An 18,169-nucleotide genomic window follows, 5' to 3' on the forward strand; every position below is an offset into this window, starting at 1 on the left:
TTTCCTTCTGTTGCCCAGGAACACTTAAGGCCAAAATTGTATCAACCTCTCCTGGTGATGAAACTTGAACTACCTGACATAGGAAACACCAAGAGCAATCTCGATGATTTTATTCCACTGGTTTATAAAGAATGCTGCCACAGTGTCTAGCTTTATATGTTTTATTTTATTTCAACCTTTGCGGAATACTCTAAAGGATTTAATGGTTCTATATTCCTGAGGAGTAGTTACAGATGATGGCATGAAAAATAAAATGCTGTGGCCACAAAAGAGTTACCTTTGAAGAAATGAAAGGATGTACGGTCTGGATAGGAGAATTTTATAGGTACTGATAAGATATATCCTCCTATAAATGTTAGGTGGTCACCAGCATGAAGAGGTGATTTGACATTACAAATGTCATTTTTCATCTCCGGCAATGAAAATCCCAATATTTCCCCTCCTCCAGTACAGGAATGGGATTGTTTTATTCTTGTTTTGTACACTTGGCACCCTGTGGAGTACTGCAGAGTGTCATCTCCAGATTACTCTACAACCTTGGACTTGACAAAGATAGCTCGAATCTGGAATAGAGCTCAAGGCGTCAAATGAGTAAGCACGACATCAAGGAGGCTGAAAAGACACTATTGGAATCAGGAAAAAAAATTCCAAAGCTAGTAGCAGTGGTTCTCAACCTTTTTTGATCGAAGGCCCACCTGGCTTCTGGCCTAAGATGCTACTGGTGGGCCAGTGGCAATGACTGAGCATTATTTTCAAGTCATTAAGGCAACTCTGTAAGAAACACATCTTTATCGAAATTAAAGTATTTTATTTAACATTTTGAAAGACCCACATGTAAACATGCCATGGCCCACTGGTTGAGAATCACTGGTAGAACTTCATCTTGCATAAAAGATTACCATGGCGGTTAGTGCACCAGTGATCAGGGTTCAACTCTGTATGGAGTTTGTACGTTCTCTCTGTGTCTGTGTAGGTTTCCACTGGGTGAGTACTGGAAAATGTACAAGGGTTGTAGGTCAATTGGGTGGCACAGGCTTGTGGGCTGAAAGGTCATTTTACTGTGTTGTATGTCTAAATAATATCGCGATAATTATCGGGAATCACCATCAGTGCTCTATTGCTGGGCGTTGATCTAAAATGTTGACCATCCTCTTCCCTCCACAGTACTGCCTGACACAGATTTCCTTCACCAGGTTTTTTCCCTCCAATTACAACATGAGTATTGTATCTCCAGATAGCTATGATTGTTTAAAATCCTTCGTCCTTGCCACAGAATATTGATAACTGCTACTTGTTGAATCGCAATGCATCACAGTCCTTGGCTTAATCTAAAGACTCAGGATTCATTTATTGTCATGCAGTAAAACAGAAGTAGTAGTGAACAAAATTGCATTTGCTATACCGTAAAGCAAAGATTCGCCTCAGCCGCAATTGCCCAACTCCCCTTACTCAGAGAAAGAAGAGCAAAAGAGAGTCCGTTCAGAGTCACTGAGTGTCTGCGGATTTGCCACTTCTGCAGCTGGCACAGACTTTAGTCCAAACCATCAGAAACCAGAACTCCAGGTCCAAACAGAAAGTAGTAGTTGTGTAATGTTTATAACAAGGAGTAATTCGAATTGCATGTATTTTGTTGAATAATATTTGGATATATTGGTGGCGGACTGTGAAAAGGAGTTCAATTAAAATCCAAAGTCTGGCAAATAGAATATTCAATAATTTTTAAAGAACATCGAAAACTACTTTAGAGAAAATCTTAATGAAGACACTAGTTAAAAGTATTGCAAAGTTGATTGTGTTTGGTTAAAGCAGGCGCTTCAGATGAAGAGATCTAAACAATGGTGTTTAATTTTGGTTTTAAAAAACATGTCAGTGGCCACTTGTGGAACAAAAATGAAATCATATGGGAGCTGTCAGATGTGACGTTGATCTGGCAAGAGCGGGAGTGTCGAGGATGTAGTGTACGTGGCAAAATGAGGGCAGATGAGGGGCAGAGGTGAAGGGTGAAAGCAATAGCAGCAAACTCTATAAAGACACTGGACAAAAAAAGTGTTGCTTCCTGAACTCTTTTGGGTGTATTTTATGGATTTTTGGCTGCTGATCACGAAAATCATTTTAACATTTTCCTTATTGTTCCATTTTTTTAGATATAGTATAGTTTTGTGATTTCCTGTCCTATTTTAAATCTACTAGTCTATTTCCCACAAAGCAAACTGTTTGGTCAGTCCAAACATCCCTGGGCATGCGCTTAGTGCAGGTACTATGCAAATGTAGTCTTAGGCCTGGGCAGGCTTAGTCAGAATAGATGCAGACAGGCTATAAAAGCATGTCACATATACAGATGCTGTGCATTACATTGGTATAGATTGAATGCACGTTGACGCACCTGTTCTTCAGGCATTCACATGGTGAGTGTACTTAACATTAGCAATGATTGTTTTCAGGAAGATTCAGTACCTCAGAAATGTATCATGAATGTTGCAACAGCTGCCATGCATTCTGTTACATTTATGGTGAATACACGTTTAAGGCTCAAAGTACAGCATGACAGCACTTTTAAGAAAGCTTATGAGCTCTACTCACTAAAATTGGTGACCAAGGCAGATCTTTTGTGCCGCCCATTTGTTGTGCAACATATACAGCCAACCTAAGAGCATCCATTGTGCGATTAAACGGGCTAAATTCAATAAAAGTTAATGTGATGTTTCTCCACGTCCTATGTGACACAGCAAATCTTTGTGTTCAGCTTTAAGTTGCCAATCATAATCCCCAATTTATTTTCAGGAATCAAACCTTTGGGAAAAAAAATGATCTGTGCAGTGCATGTTTCATTTGGGAATAGTACAGGGTGGTAGATGATCAAGTTAAGTTTATTGTCATCCAAGTACAACCCAATGAAACACTCTTCTCCGGTTCTCGGTGCAAAACATGCAGACACACAACCAGACATGACACACATACAGACAAACAATACATATACAGGACAAGTATTCATACATCTAAATAAATATTATTTCATGACTTTGAGAGTCTCAGATGGTTAGTGTGAGCAGTTGCTTTGCTTGTTCAGCGTTCCCACTACCTGTTGGAAGAAAATTGTTCCTTAGCCTGGCGGTGCTGGCTCTGATAGTCCCGTATCTCTTCGCCGACGGGAGCAGCTGGAAGATGCTGTGTGCAGGGTGGAAGGGGTCCTCAATGATTTTCTGCGCCCTCTTCAGACAACATATCAGATCAAAACTCAGGATATTTTTTAAAATCTGCATCACTAGAGCAGAATTATACAGGTTTGCCCGAGTCCATGGTCCTCAAGCAATGCAGAAATATGGGAGCTAGAATTTCTACATGAGGAGAAAAGTGAAAATTCACAAATGCAAAGGGACCTGCGAGTCCTCATGCAGAATACCCTGAAGGTAAGCATGCAGGTAAAGAAGGCAAATGCTTTCATTTAAAGAGGAAGAGAATATCAGAGCAGGGATATGATGTTGAGGCTTTATAAGGCACTAGTGAGCCCTCACTTGGAGTACTGTGAGCAGTTTTGGGCTCTGAATTTAAGAAAAGATGTCCTGTCTTTGGAGAGGGTTCAGAGAAGTTCACAAGGATGATTCCGGGAATGGAAGAGTTCTCATATGAGTAGCGTTTGACAGCTCTTGGCCTGTACTCATTTGAATTTTGGAGAATGAGGGGAATCTCATTGAAATATATTGAAAGGCATGGACAGAGCAGATGTAGAAAGGTTGTTTCCCATGGTGGGAGAGTGTAGGACAAGAGGGCACAACTTCAAGATTGAAGGGCTTCTGCTTAAAACCGATGCAGAGGAATTTCTTTAGTCAGAGGGTCTTGAATCTGTGGATCTTTTTGCCATTGGGTCATTGGGTGTATTTAAGGCAGAGATTGGTAGGTTCTTGATTTAACCAGGGCAACCAAAGGTTATGGGGAGAAGTCCAGGCAGTAGATTTGACTGGGAGAATGGATCAACTCATGATTAAATGGCAGGGCAGACTTAATGGGCTGAATAGCCTACTTCTGCTTCTCTGTCTTATGGTCTTAGACCATTTTGGAAGATAACAAGAGATTTCATGAGCTTTGTACAGCCTTGAAATTGGAAATCAGTGAAATGTTAAGCCAGGGGACAGAGTTTTGGAATACATGATGCATCTATTATCTGGTATTTTTAAATAGACAATTGGGGAATCTTTAATTAAAAAAATACCACCCGTCAAAAGAAATGATGCCTACCCTATTTTTGTACACAATATTTCAATGAGCATTTATAAAGATACATTGATGTAAAGCACAATACATTGCATGTAATATCTTTGTAAAGCAATGAGCAGATGAGTTAGCTGAGAGGCGAGAACATTTTGCCAGTTCTTCATTTTGTGCATCTTCGGGTCATTGAGTTTTGCATAGTTTGGAATCCTGACATTTTTTTGTGATATTTCTCCTTGGACTTGTACGTTTTATATACACAGAGATAAGTACCGAACAATTCAAATGCTTCATGCTACTCTCTGGTGTCAGCCTTTTAAGCTACCTTTTATTCCCCAAACCCTTTCAGCTCGAGTGAAGCCATTAAGATGAAGCATAGATCATAAAATGTTAAAGGAGGGCTTGCAGCTGGCTTATCATCTCAAACATAAAGGATCTTATCCTTTTGCAACAGATGCTTCTCATTGTGTGTGAAAGAGACAAGTCTCAACGTTATTATGGTCATAAAACATGAATGAGAAGAAATTATGTGAAGGTGTCTGAGAGAAAGAATCAGCTATCTTGAGTGTAAAGTTTTGCAAGTCCATCTAAAGCATGGTGAAAACCGGCTTGTCAGCCTTAATGTATAATTATGATATCTATTGGTTATATTGTCATGGTAACAGATTGTTAAAAGGTTTACATTTGTAACTTGATCTGATTCATGATTGTGAATCCAATGAAACCACTGATTTGAAAGATATTGGGTAACGTGGGCCGTTTTTTTTAACTGTGTCGAACATTTGGAGGAATTAAGAAAGAACCCCTGGTGATGTCTTCATTGTAGACAGACTTGCTCCTTATTTAAAAAGAAATAAGAGAATCTAGGAGCTACAATTGGAAGCCCCAGATACTCCTCTGTTAAGGAAGAGCTGATGAAGGAGGGTCTAGCTTTCCTGCTAGTTTAAACTGCATAAGTGCAGATTTTAAACATTGCTGTCATTTTGGAGAAGGAGAACAACTTGGCCACTTGTCCGTGATTGTAAAGAATCAGAATTGGGTTTTATTGTTATGAGCGTGTGTTATGAAATGTGTTGTTTTGCTGCAGGAATATACAAAATTGCAACATGCCACAGTTCTGTAAATATAATGTTTACAGAAAATAAATAATTAGTGCTAAAGGAGAAAAAGTGAGGGGCTGTCTATAGGTTCATTGTTCAGAAATCGGATGGTGGAGGGAAGAAGCTGTTTTTGTAACGGATGTGGTAGTAAGAGCCTCCTTGATGATAGAGGCTGTTCTCTTGAGACACACCTCTTCGTGACGACAATAGCTGAAGCGTGTTCTTGTTCATGTTTTGAAGACAAGATCCTCCCCTGTGATTGAGAATCCATTCATGTTCAAATGTAACAAACCTCAAACAACCACCTACTTGTTGAGGCTTTCTTACTGATCAATGAAATCCAGACTTCTCAAACAGCAGGAAAAGAATTAAAATAGAAAATACCTTTGGATTGGAGAATGAAAAGTTGGAACTAGATAGCAAGTAAATAAAGATTCACAGAAGAGACTTGCATTTGTAAACTTGTCCCAACCTGCAGCATTCTGCAGACTTTCGTGTTTCCCTCCAACCTGCCATAGGCGGAAGTCATTGAAACAGAATCAGTTGGAACAAAATACAAATCAACTTCTGGCAGTGAAGGAATTATAAAAAAAATGATCATTCATAAAATTTAAAAAATAATAATAATTTGCGCGTCTTCAGTGCCTTTATTTTGCAATGGTTAAAATATGTTAACTCACCAAGTTCAGACCCATTTGCCTCATGGTAGCAACCTGGCAGTCAGGGTGAAGAAGGGACAATTTGCTGTTCAGAATATTCTGGTGAAGAAGGGACAATTTGCTGTTCAGAATATTCTGGTGAAGAAGGTACAATTTGCTGTTCAGAATATTCTGGTGAAGAAGGGACAATTTGCTGTTCAGAATATTCTGGTGAAGAAGGGACAGTTTGCTGTTCAGAATATTCTGGTGAAGAAGGGACAATTTGCTGTTCAGAATATTCTGGTGAAGAAGGGACAATTTGCTGTTCAGAATATTCTGGTGAAGAAGGGACAATTTGCTGTTCAGAATATTCTGGTGAAGAAGGGACAATTTGCTGTTCAGAATATTCTGGTGAAGAAGGGACAATTTGCTGTTCAGAATATTCTGGTGAAGAAGGGACAATTTGCTGTTCAGAATATTCTGGTGAAGAAGGGACAATTTGCTGTTCAGAATATTCTGGTGAAGAAGGGACAATTTGCTGTTCAGAATATTCTGGTGAAGAAGGGACAATTTGCTGTTCAGAATATTCTGGTGAAGAAGGGACAATTTGCTGTTCAGAATATTCTGATGAAGAAGGGACAATTTGCTGTTCAGAATATTCTAGTGAAGAAGGGACAATTTGCTGTTCAGAATATTCTGGTGAAGAAGGGACAGTTTGCTGTTCAGAATATTCTGGTGAAGAAGGGACAATTTGCTGTTCAGAATATTCTGGTGAAGTAGGGACAGTTTGCTGTTCAGAATATTCTGGTGAAGAAGGGACAATTTGCTGTTCAGAATATTCTGGTGAAGAAGGGACAATTTGCTGTTCAGAATATTCTGGTGAAGAAGGGACAATTTGCTGTTCAGAATATTCTGATGAAGAAGGGACAATTTGCTGTTCAGAATATTCTGGTGAAGAAGGGACAATTTGCTGTTCAGAATATTCTGGTGAAGAAGGGACAGTTTGCTGTTCAGAATATTCTAGTGAAGAAGGGACAATTTGCTGTTCAGAATATTCTGGTGAAGAAGGGACAGTTTGCTGTTCAGAATATTCTGGTGAAGAAGGGACAATTTGCTGTTCAGAATATTCTGGTGAAGAAGGGACAATTTGCTGTTCAGAATATTCTGGTGAAGAAGGGACAATTTGCTGTTCAGAATATTCTGGTGAAGAAGGGACAATTTGCTGTTCAGAATATTCTGGTGAAGAAGGGACAATTTGCTGTTCAGAATATTCTGGTGAAGAAGGGACAATTTGCTGTTCAGAATATTCTGGTGAAGAAGGGACAATTTGCTGTTCAGAATATTCTGGTGAAGAAGGGACAATTTGCTGTTCAGAATATTCTAGTGAAGAAGGGACAATTTGCTGTTCAGAATATTCTGGTGAAGAAGAGACAATTTGCTGTTCAGAATATTCTGGTGAAGAAGGGACAATTTGCTGTTCAGAATATTCTGGTGAAGAAGGGACAATTTGCTGTTCAGAATATTCTGGTGAAGAAGGGACAATTTGCTGTTCAGAATATTCTGATGAAGAAGGGACAATTTGCTGTTCAGAATATTCTGGTGAAGAAGGGACAATTTGCTGTTCAGAATATTCTGGTGAAGAAGGGACAATTTGCTGTTCAGAATATTCTGGTGAAGAAGGGACAATTTGCTGTTCAGAATATTCTGGTGAAGAAGGGACAATTTGCTGTTCAGAATATTCTGGTGAAGAAGGGACAATTTGCTGTTCAGAATATTCTGGTGAAGAAGGGACAATTTGCTGTTCAGAATATTCTAGTGAAGAAGGGACAATTTGCTGTTCAGAATATTCTGGTGAAGAAGAGACAATTTGCTGTTCAGAATATTCTGGTGAAGAAGGGACAATTTGCTGTTCAGAATATTCTGGTGAAGAAGGGACAATTTGCTGTTCAGAATATTCTGGTGAAGAAGGGACAATTTGCTGTTCAGAATATTCTGGTGAAGAAGGGACAATTTGCTGTTCAGAATATTCTGGTGAAGAAGGGACAATTTGCTGTTCAGAATATTCTGGTGAAGAAGGGACAATTTGCTGTTCAGAATATTCTGGTGAAGAAGGGACAATTTGCTGTTCAGAATATTCTGGTGAAGAAGGGACAATTTGCTGTTCAGAATATTCTGGTGAAGAAGGGACAATTTGCTGTTCAGAATATTCTGGTGAAGAAGGGACAATTTCCTGTTCAGAATATTCTGGTGAAGAAGGGACAATTTGCTGTTCAGAATATTCTGGTGAAGAAGGGACAATTCGCTGTTCAGAATATTCTGGTGAAGAAGGGACAATTTGCTGTTCAGAATATTCTGGTGAAGAAGGGACAATATGCTGTTCAGAATATTCTGGTGAAGAAGGGACAATTTCCTGTTCAGAATATTCTGATGAAGAACGGACAATTTGCTGTTCAGAATATTCTGGTGAAGAAGGGACAATTTGCTGTTCAGAATATTCTGGTGAAGAAGGGACAATTTGCTGTTCAGAATATTCTGGTGAAGAAGGGACAGTTTGCTGTTCAGAATATTCTGGTGAAGAAGGGACAATTTGCTGTTCAGAATATTCTGGTGAAGAAGGGACAGTTTGCTGTTCAGAATATTCTGGTGAAGAAGGGACAATTTGCTGTTCAGAATATTCTGGTGAAGAAGGGACAATTTGCTGTTCAGAATATTCTGATGAAGAAGGGACAATTTGCTGTTCAGAATATTCTGGTGAAGAAGGGACAATATGCTGTTCAGAATATTCTGGTGAAGAAGGGACAATTTCCTGTTCAGAGTATTCTGATGAAGAAGGGACGTTTTGCTGTTCAGAATATTCTGGTGAAGAAGGGACAATTTGCTGTTCAGAATATTCTGATGAAGAAGGGACAATTTGCTGTTCAGAATATTCTGGTGAAGAAGGGACAGTTTGCTGTTCAGAATATTCTGGTGAAGAAGGGACAATTTGCTGTTCAGAATATTCTGGTGAAGAAGGGACAGTTTGCTGTTCAGAATATTCTGGTGAAGAAGGGACAATTTGCTGTTCAGAATATTCTGGTGAAGAAGGGACAATTTGCTGCTCAGAATATTCTGGTGAAGAAGGGACAATTTGCTGTTCAGAATATTCTGATGAAGAAGGGACAATTTGCTGTTCAGAATATTCTGGTGAAGAAGGGACAATTCGCTGTTCAGAATATTCTGGTGAAGAAGGGACAATTTGCTGTTCAGAATATTCTGGTGAAGAAGGGACAATATGCTGTTCAGAATATTCTGGTGAAGAAGGGACAATTTCCTGTTCAGAATATTCTGATGAAGAAGGGACAATTTGCTGTTCAGAATATTCTGGTGAAGAAGGGACAATTTGCTGTTCAGAATATTCTGGTGAAGAAGGGACAATTTGCTGTTCAGAATATTCTGGTGAAGAAGGAACAGTTTGCTGTTCAGAATATTCTGGTGAAGAAGGGACAATTTGCTGTTCAGAATATTCTGGTGAAGAAGGGACAGTTTGCTGTTCAGAATATTCTGGTGAAGAAGGGACAATTTGCTGTTCAGAATATTCTGGTGAAGAAGGGACAATTTGCTGTTCAGAATATTCTGGTGAAGAAGGGACAATTTGCTGTTCAGAATATTCTGATGAAGAAGGGACAATTTGCTGTTCAGAATATTCTGGTGAAGAAGGGACAATTTGCTGTTCAGAATATTCTGGTGAAGAAGGGACAATTTGCTGTTCAGAATATTCTGGTGAAGAAGGGACAATTCGCTGTTCAGAATATTCTGGTGAAGAAGGGACAATTTGCTGTTCCAAATATTCTGGTGAAGAAGGGACAATATGCTGTTCAGAATATTCTGGTGAAGAAGGGACAATTTCCTGTTCAGAATATTCTGATGAAGAAGGGACAATTTGCTGTTCAGAATATTCTGGTGAAGAAGGGACAATTTGCTGTTCAGAATATTCTGGTGAAGAAGGGACAATTTGCTGTTCAGAATATTCTGGTGAAGAAGGGACAGTTTGCTGTTCAGAATATTCTGATGAAGAAGGGACAATTTGCTGTTCAGAATATTCTGGTGAAGAAGGGACAATTCGCTGTTCAGAATATTCTGGTGAAGAAGGGATAATTTGCTGTTCAGAATATTCTGGTGAAGAAGGGACAATTCGCTGTTCAGAATATTCTGGTGAAGAAGGGACAGTTTGCTGTTCAGAATATTCTGGTGAAGAAGGGACAGTTTGCTGTTCAGAATATTCTGGTGAAGAAGGGACAGTTTGCTGTTCAGAATATTCTGGTGAAGAAGGGACAATTTGCTGTTCAGAATATTCTGGTGAAGAAGGGACAATTTGCTGTTCAGAATATTCTGGTGAAGAAGGGACAATTTGCTGTTCAGAATATTCTGGTGAAGAAGGGACAATTTGCTGTTCAGAATATTCTGGTGAAGAAGTGACAATTTGCTGTTCAGGATATTCTGGTGAAGAAGGGACAATTTGCTGTTCAGAATATTCTGGTGAAGAAGGGACAATTTGCTGTTCAGAATATTCTGGTGAAGAAGGGACAATTTGCTGTTCAGAATATTCTGGTGAAGAAGGGACAATTTGCTGTTCAGAATATTCTGGTGAAGAAGGGACAATTTGCTGTTCAGAATATTCTGGTGAAGAAGGGACAATTTGCTGTTCAGGATATTCTGGTGAAGAAGGGACAATTTGCTGTTCAGAATATTCTGGTGAAGAAGGGACAATTTGCTGTTCAGAATATTCTGGTGAAGAAGGGACAGTTTGCTGTTCAGAATATTCTGGTGAAGAAGGGACAATTTGCTGTTCAGAATATTCTGGTGAAGAAGGGACAGTTTGCTGTTCAGAATATTCTGGTGAAAAAGGGACAATTTGCTGTTCAGAATATTCTGGTGAAGAAGGGACAGTTTGCTGTTCAGAATATTCTGGTGAAGAAGGGACAATTTGCTGTTCAGAATATTCTGGTGAAGAAGGGACAGTTTGCTGTTCAGAATATTCTGGTGAAGAAGGGACAGTTTGCTGTTCAGAATATTCTGGCGAAGAAGGGACAATTTGCTGTTCAGAATATTCTGGTGAAGAAGGGACAATTTGCTGTTCAGAATATTCTGGTGAAGAAGGGACAATTTGCTGTTCAGAATATTCTGGCGAAGAAGGGACAATTTGCTGTTCAGAATATTCTGGCGAAGAAGGGACAATTTGCTGTTCAGAATATTCTGGCGAAGAAGGGACAATTTGCTGTTCAGAATATTCTGGTGAAGAAGGGACAATTTGCTGTTCAGAATATTCTGGTGAAGAAGGGACAATTTGCTGTTCAGAATATTCTGGTGAAGAAGGGACAGTTTGCTGTTCAGAATATTCTGGTGAAGAAGGGACAATTTGCTGTTCAGAATATTCTTACCATTTAGTTTTCTGCATTTTTCACAAGATGATGGAATTAACAATCTTGTCCTAGTAGAGAGGTGCCAAGGGAACTCACAAATGAAATTATTAAAACTGCAAGGAAATTGAGAGATCAAAACCAAGTAAAGCAATGAGCAGATGAGTTAGCTGAGAGGCCCATATATTTTGACCAAGTAAAAATCAAAAATTCAAAGATGATTTTTTTAAAACAAAAATAGTTTGTAGCGAAAAGAGAAATAAGGGGAAAAAATTAAAAATTAGTGTGGCAGTTAGCTCAATGCTGTAACAGCGTCAGGAAACTACAACCGAGATTCCAATCCTGCACTGCCTGTAAGGAGTTTGTACGTTCTCCCCGTGAGTTTCCCCTGAGAGCTTCGGTTTCCTCTCACTGTTCAAAAACATACCAGGGTGTAGGTAAATTGGGTGTATTTGAGCAGTGCGGACTTGTGGGCCGAAAGGGCCTGTTATCGTGCTGTACGTCTAAATATCTTATTAAAATTTAACTTTTTAAAAATTCAAAATCCAAGTGAAAATGCAACAGAATAGCCTCATTCAACTGGAAATGGAGTAAGGCATATTATCACGTAGCCGCTGTCATTGAACATGAATGAAGTATGTGGCAACCAACCGAAGAAAAGCTTGAGTATTCTCTCCATGGCAAGTCATTTTTATCGCACGTGAAACTGCGCGGGAGAATTTTGATATTAATACCGTTCTTGTGTATGGAGCAAAGATAGCAGACAAATGACGAGCTTTGAAATAATTGATGTCTCTGTCCGAAGGTTTGTAAATCTAGAATTCCCTACCCTGAGAATATTCATATACTTCTCTGTGACTGAATTGAGGCCGTTTTTTTTAGAATTGTGGGGAGATATCACAGGAAGATGAAGTTGAAATAGAAGATCAGCAATTCTCTTTGAATAGAGAAGCATGCCCAAAATGTTTCTTATGAATTTCAGTGGTTTTATAGTACACAAAGAGTTGCATATCAAAAGTCAAGAGTGGAAAGGGATGGCCAGAAGTGGAACTTGTGAACTAATTTGCTGGAAGTCCCAGCAAATGTTCACTCCTGCCTTTCAGCAGACAGTACACATTGTAAATAGTTATCACATTTTGAAAATATGATATTTACATATGTGGGAGGCCTCCTCGCATTAAATTATGTTCTGGGAGGGTAAAACACAGATGATTTCCTTGTATAATCCTCCCATTTTTTTTTTTAGCTTGAAGTCCAGCATAGACTGGATTCAGGAGACCTCAGAAAATTCAGATTTGCTGCAGATTGATGACGGTGGTGTAAAAGAACAACTTTCTTTGATGAACATTTTAACATTAGACACTTCTAATCAGCCACTGAACAGCAGAAAATTTCTGCTCTGGTGGCAGTGTAAAAATGTTGGGATGGAACTTTTTAATGCAAACTCCATCCCATAATTTTTCCACTTGTATCCCTACACATTTTTACGGAGCGGCTGCAGTGTAAATTGACTGCAACCACTCCATGAGAAACAGACCTAATGAATACGACTTTTCCCCCTCCAACAAACTCCTCAGCACAGGAGGACTGTATAAAAGTGCCCTAAAAGTCCTCCTGTGTAAACGACCGCATTGGGACACACCAGAGGTAAGTATGCTAATTTTATTCAGAATAATTTTGAGGTTTATGTGTAAAAATGCTCATCATAACATATTTAACATATTCCAGAGTGCTTCCTAGAGAGATTATAAAATACAATCTGCTGCCAAGTTACATAAGGAGATATAAAACCTTGAGGAGTGAGATTAAAAGTGGTTTGGGAGGGGAATTCCACAGTGTGAGCCCAGGCAGGTAAGAGCCTGCCTGCCAGTGGTGGAAAGAACAATGCTTGTGATGTTCTGGTGGTCAGAAGTAGAAACTGGAGGTAAGGAGAGATAAGGTCACTGCAGGAAGTTGAAAATGAAAAAATATGAAACCTACACAGACTCAACAAACCAATATAAGCATTTTTACTCGGTAAATGCTTTGACTCACACTTCCATAACTGAAGACAATGATGTCCTTGGCCACTGATACACTCTTTGCGGCCCTATGCATTTTATGAAGTATGTTCTTTTGTACAAGCAGCTTGAAAAACAACTTTGTGTACTGTCGTTGGGAAATGTACTGTCGGGATTTAGATAGCAATCGTTTGCATTTACACAGAACCTTTCATTATCCTTAATGCATTGAAAAGTGTTTCACAGCCATTTTTTTAAACATTATTTACAGGACGACATGAGAGAATGTTTACGCAGAGCAAGACCCCACAGACAGCAATGAATGAAGAGATTGATGAATCTGGATTTATAGTTATGCCTTAGACAGAGGAAAAGCAAAATCTCTATACCTTGTCAAATAGTGCCCTGATATACACATTCATTGGAACCATGCAGGCAGAGGCGTGATTAATGTCCCCACTAAAAGATAGGAGCCTGACAATGCAACACTTCCTCAATACTTCACTGAATTATCAGATTGGATTGTGCACTCAAGTCTCTGGAACAGGGCTTGAACCTACGACCTCTGACATAGAGGTGAGAGTGCCACCACAAAATCAAAGTGTCACTATATGCTGTGTTTCTAGTGCACAGCAAGCCTCAGCACTTTAGCTTTACTCTCCTGCCTTTTGCTAGTTCCAATACCTATGGGTGCACCAGGATAGGAATGCAATAAGCGACAAGGCTTGAGGTTTTTCTTGCTGCTTGAGATAATGTGTTGAAAATCTCAAAGCTTAGTCCTTCATTTGTGAATTAGTAAAAAAGAAATGGTTGATATTTTGGAACCAGACTTGAAGTGCTTTTATAAGAGAGAAATATAATCAATAGGAAACCTATCGCCTCTCCCCCTTTTCAAAGAGATCTGTGGAATTGCAGAATCGTCTGTACATTTTCCCAAGCCAGAACACAAAATTGTTTATTCTGTCTGTGAGTAGTACAACAGAAATTTAAAACATAAATGGGACAAAGCCGTGGGTGTATCAATAGCCATGGCAAACAGAATCATCTTTACATCATTTATTTTGTATATTATGAAGGCATAAGCTTTTAATGGGAGTGCAGGTTTCAAAACTCTTTACACAGCCCTGCAAAGACTTCATCCCTCTTTACCTCCATAATCTCCTGCAGCCTACCAAAATCAGTGGAATTGAGGCATAGTTGGTAAAAAGCAAAGAGCTGCTGCTATGCATTTACAGTCTGACTGCTTTCCGTAATATATAAAACCCAAGGATGTAAGAGAACTCAATTCAAGTGAAAAGGTAACAACACTCTGAAATTGTATAAAAAAAAAGTGAAGTGTGAAAGATATTTTACATTTAAGGAACTCGAAGTTGGCAGATTTAATTTTGAACTAATTATTCCATTCCATTTTTTATGGTATACTTTTGTATAGCTTTTTGTTCCTGCTGAGGACGATGCCATCTTTGGAAGAAGTGTGAACAAACAGGTGTTTGAAGGACTGACCACGGGACTGCTCCAAACCTGTGCAACCATCCTCGGTTGCTTGGCCAACAATCAACCTGAAATCAACAGCCACCCAGGGACACCAAAGAACTCAGGGCAAGAAGCAAAAAATAATCTTTCACAGAATGAACTCTACCACAGCAGGATACAGGATCTCATCAGGTGAGCACAAGAGTTTCTGTGGAAATTAGGAATGGAAGTGTGAGCATTTTTTAATCTTGCAAAAGATTGCAGGATACTTCATGACCTTCTACTCTCTAAATAAACAGGCAATCCCCTGGGTTAAATACAAGTTCCGTTAACTAGTACTGTACACAATAGTAAAAATAACTACATACGGTCATAAGATATGATTTAAAGGTTAACACTTACAGGAGAAGATGATGGAGAGATGGCTACAGTACAGGTACTTTCAATTTTTAATCCAAAATTTAGCACCTGACTCCGTCTGCTCTTAATTTCCCCACCCCCCCCCTTCCCTCTTCAGTGACGCAATCTCACTTTAAGGCTGAGTGGTTATTTTGCGGGGCTGAGCATCGGCCCCGCGTCAAACCGTCACGGTACCTGAGGCATTGCAATGCTGCATGCTCCTGCATCTCCCCCACCCCTCCGCCCTCGCCTGGCCGCTGCTTTGGCCAGGGCTGCGTGTGGCGTAGCCTGGCAGCAGATGCACGTCGCCATCCACCTGATGATCAACGAGGCAGCCAGCTAATGGAAAGCAGGTTCTGCTCCAACTGGAAGTAGACACCATTCTCCTTCCGGCTGCCTTGTTGGTTCGTAACTGCAGGTGGCTTGCAAATCGGATGTTTTCAACCCGGCGATTGCCTATATCTATTTTTCTCTCTTTACTCTGTATTGTGGTCTATAAATGTAGAATTTCTAAATTACACACTAACTTTTCATCACCTGCCATCTTCCCTTTGTACAATTTTTGTTTCTTTTCCAATCCTTTGTTTCTTTTTGTTTCTCTGATGTGGACCCCACATTGCTTCACAAAAATAGTCCTCATTTATCTTCTTCTGGAAAATGTAAGTATGAACCTCAATTGTATCCCAGAGCTTGGTACCAAGTTTGGTAACAAACTAAAACTTGGTAGCTTAACTCCTTCACCCAGTTGATAAGAAAGTGAGTCAGAATAAATGAAGCTGATGAATTGTATATTTTGAAATTCAATCCTCCTCCAGTTTTTATATATATATATTTTTTTTTCTTTTTACATACAGCACGGTAACAGGCCATTTCAGCCCACGAGTCCATGCCGCACAATTTGCACCCAATTAACCTACAACCCCCCCCCCCAGTATGTTTCAAATGGTGGGAGGAAACTGGAGACCCCAGGAAAAACCCATGCGGAAACGGGGAGAACGAACAAACTCCTTAAAGGCAGTGCTGGATTTGAACCCCAGTCCCGATCGCTGATCTTGTAAAGGTGTTGCGCTAGCAATGCGGCCCAGTGGAATATTTTATGAAGTTATTGTTTCAAAGTGTTTGTGATAGTTGTATCTTAACAATATCACCTCAATCTGCACATTATTTGAAATGCACACTTAAAATGCTTAATTTGGATCTATTTTGTTCAATTCAGTGTTTCACAGGGAAACATTTATAAATGGGATTCCTTTCTTTCAAAGAAAAGAAACCATCTGAATTTGAGTGTTTTTTTTTCTGGGATGTGTAAGTTTTTTCCATTCTTTGAACATTGGATTAAAGCATGAGGTGGATTCTCAGAAGAAAGTCGCCCTTCACCACCTAGGGTATGCCAGAGAAGGAAAGGGAGACGGCATGGACTCATGGGCCGAAAGAGCCTGTTACTGTGCTGTAGGTCTAATTTTAAAATTTAAATAGGGGAAACAACTCTATCAAAGATGCAAAGCAAGAACTTGTGAGTCTCATTTGTGGTCTCTGCTCAATATTATTCTCACTCACACAAGTAGTTTGACGTAATGCATGGCGGTCAGTGCCAGGGGCATTCAGGAAGGCTGAGGTCAGAGCAACTGATTCTGTGGTAAGGTGAGAAATGACTGAAGCAGACTCAAGTAGCCTGAAGGAATGAAATGTCCAAGACCTGAAAGAACATATGAAGTGACAAATTCAGTCCCATTTAGACATCAGTGCTGACCATTTGTTAGCATTGATTTACATCAATTACAATCATGGTTTGGGATCAGGCATTTGAATTTTTCAAGTTGTCCTTGACATGGAGAGATAAAGGATTCCTTTGCTTTTCTACTGAAACCCATTCAACTATACCTTACTGTTTTACCTGCTTTTCATATAGAGAATACATTCACTAGTTCCTAGTAATGAGCCAAGTGTGATAAAGCAACAAGGGCTGCAACGTCACAATTCTTTCTCCAGCCTCTGCTGTCAGTTATCACAATTGTCCACTGAGAGGTGGAAATCAATGAATTTGCCCAGTAATGTGCAGGCATTTGCTCAGGGACAGAATCGGTATATTCCACGTGGGCCCGCTGCCTCTGAACCATGGAATAAATGTGAAAGCAAGTCATCCTTCATTCCACCCCCCTAGGATTTGCCAAGGATTAAAAAAAATGAGAGGAGGGGGGCAATACATGATTAGTTCAGTGGTTTTAATAGCTTTTTATTCACTGTGAAGGGTTTGAGCAGCGAAAACAAATCTATCCAAGTTGCAAAGCAAGAACACTCTTTAAAAATGTTCGCGAGGTTTACAATGCCCTCCACCAGTGAGAATAATAAATCGGATTAACTATGCTAATATTTGTGAGAAGCCGGGTATTATCAATCTGTATTACCTACTTCTTCTTCTTTGGCTTGGCTTCGCGGACGAAGATTTATGGAAGGGTAATGTCCACGTCAGCTGCAGGCTCGTTGGTGGCTGACAAGTCCGATGCGGGACAGGCAGACACGGTTGCAGCGGTTGCAAGGGAAAATGGGTGGGTTGGGGTTGGGTGTTGGGTTTTTCCTCCTTTGTCTTTTGTCAGTGAGGTGGGCTCTGCGGTCTTCTTCAAAGGAGGTTGCTGCCCGCCGAACTGTGAGGCGCCAAGATGCAAGGTTTGAGGCGATATCAGCCCACTGGCGGTGATCAATGTGGCCTTATAATCATATCACTGATTTTGCACTGATCCAGTTTTTCTCTTCACCAAAGATAACATTAGAGCGAAACACAAAAGTAGTAAAAACACAAAAATGCTGGGGAAGCTCAGCGGGTCTCTCAGCGTCCATAGGAGGAAAAGATAAAATAGACACCTATTCAATTCCCTGGCCCATTCCCTTGCTGACATGTCTGTCCATGGTCTCGTGCACTGCCAGACTAAGACCACCCACAAATTGGAGGAGCAACAACT

At 39.8% G+C, this 18,169-nt stretch overlaps 1 protein-coding gene across 3 annotated transcripts in view; it reads left to right on the plus strand.

The window, feature by feature from the left end:
* Positions 1-18,169, plus strand: part of LOC138745470 (tetraspanin-3-like) — a 437,564-nt gene that overhangs the window by 371,873 nt on the left and 47,522 nt on the right. For all 3 annotated transcript variants that reach the window (XM_069902530.1, XM_069902529.1, XM_069902532.1), the window contains exon 31: positions 14,773-15,005. In XM_069902530.1, the coding sequence (XP_069758631.1) occupies positions 14,773-15,005 (233 nt within the window). The remainder of the gene's footprint in view (positions 1-14,772; positions 15,006-18,169) is intronic.

This window comes from Narcine bancroftii, chromosome 11, assembly GCF_036971445.1.
Source record: "Narcine bancroftii isolate sNarBan1 chromosome 11, sNarBan1.hap1, whole genome shotgun sequence".
NCBI classification, from domain to species: Eukaryota; Metazoa; Chordata; class Chondrichthyes; order Torpediniformes; family Narcinidae; genus Narcine; species Narcine bancroftii.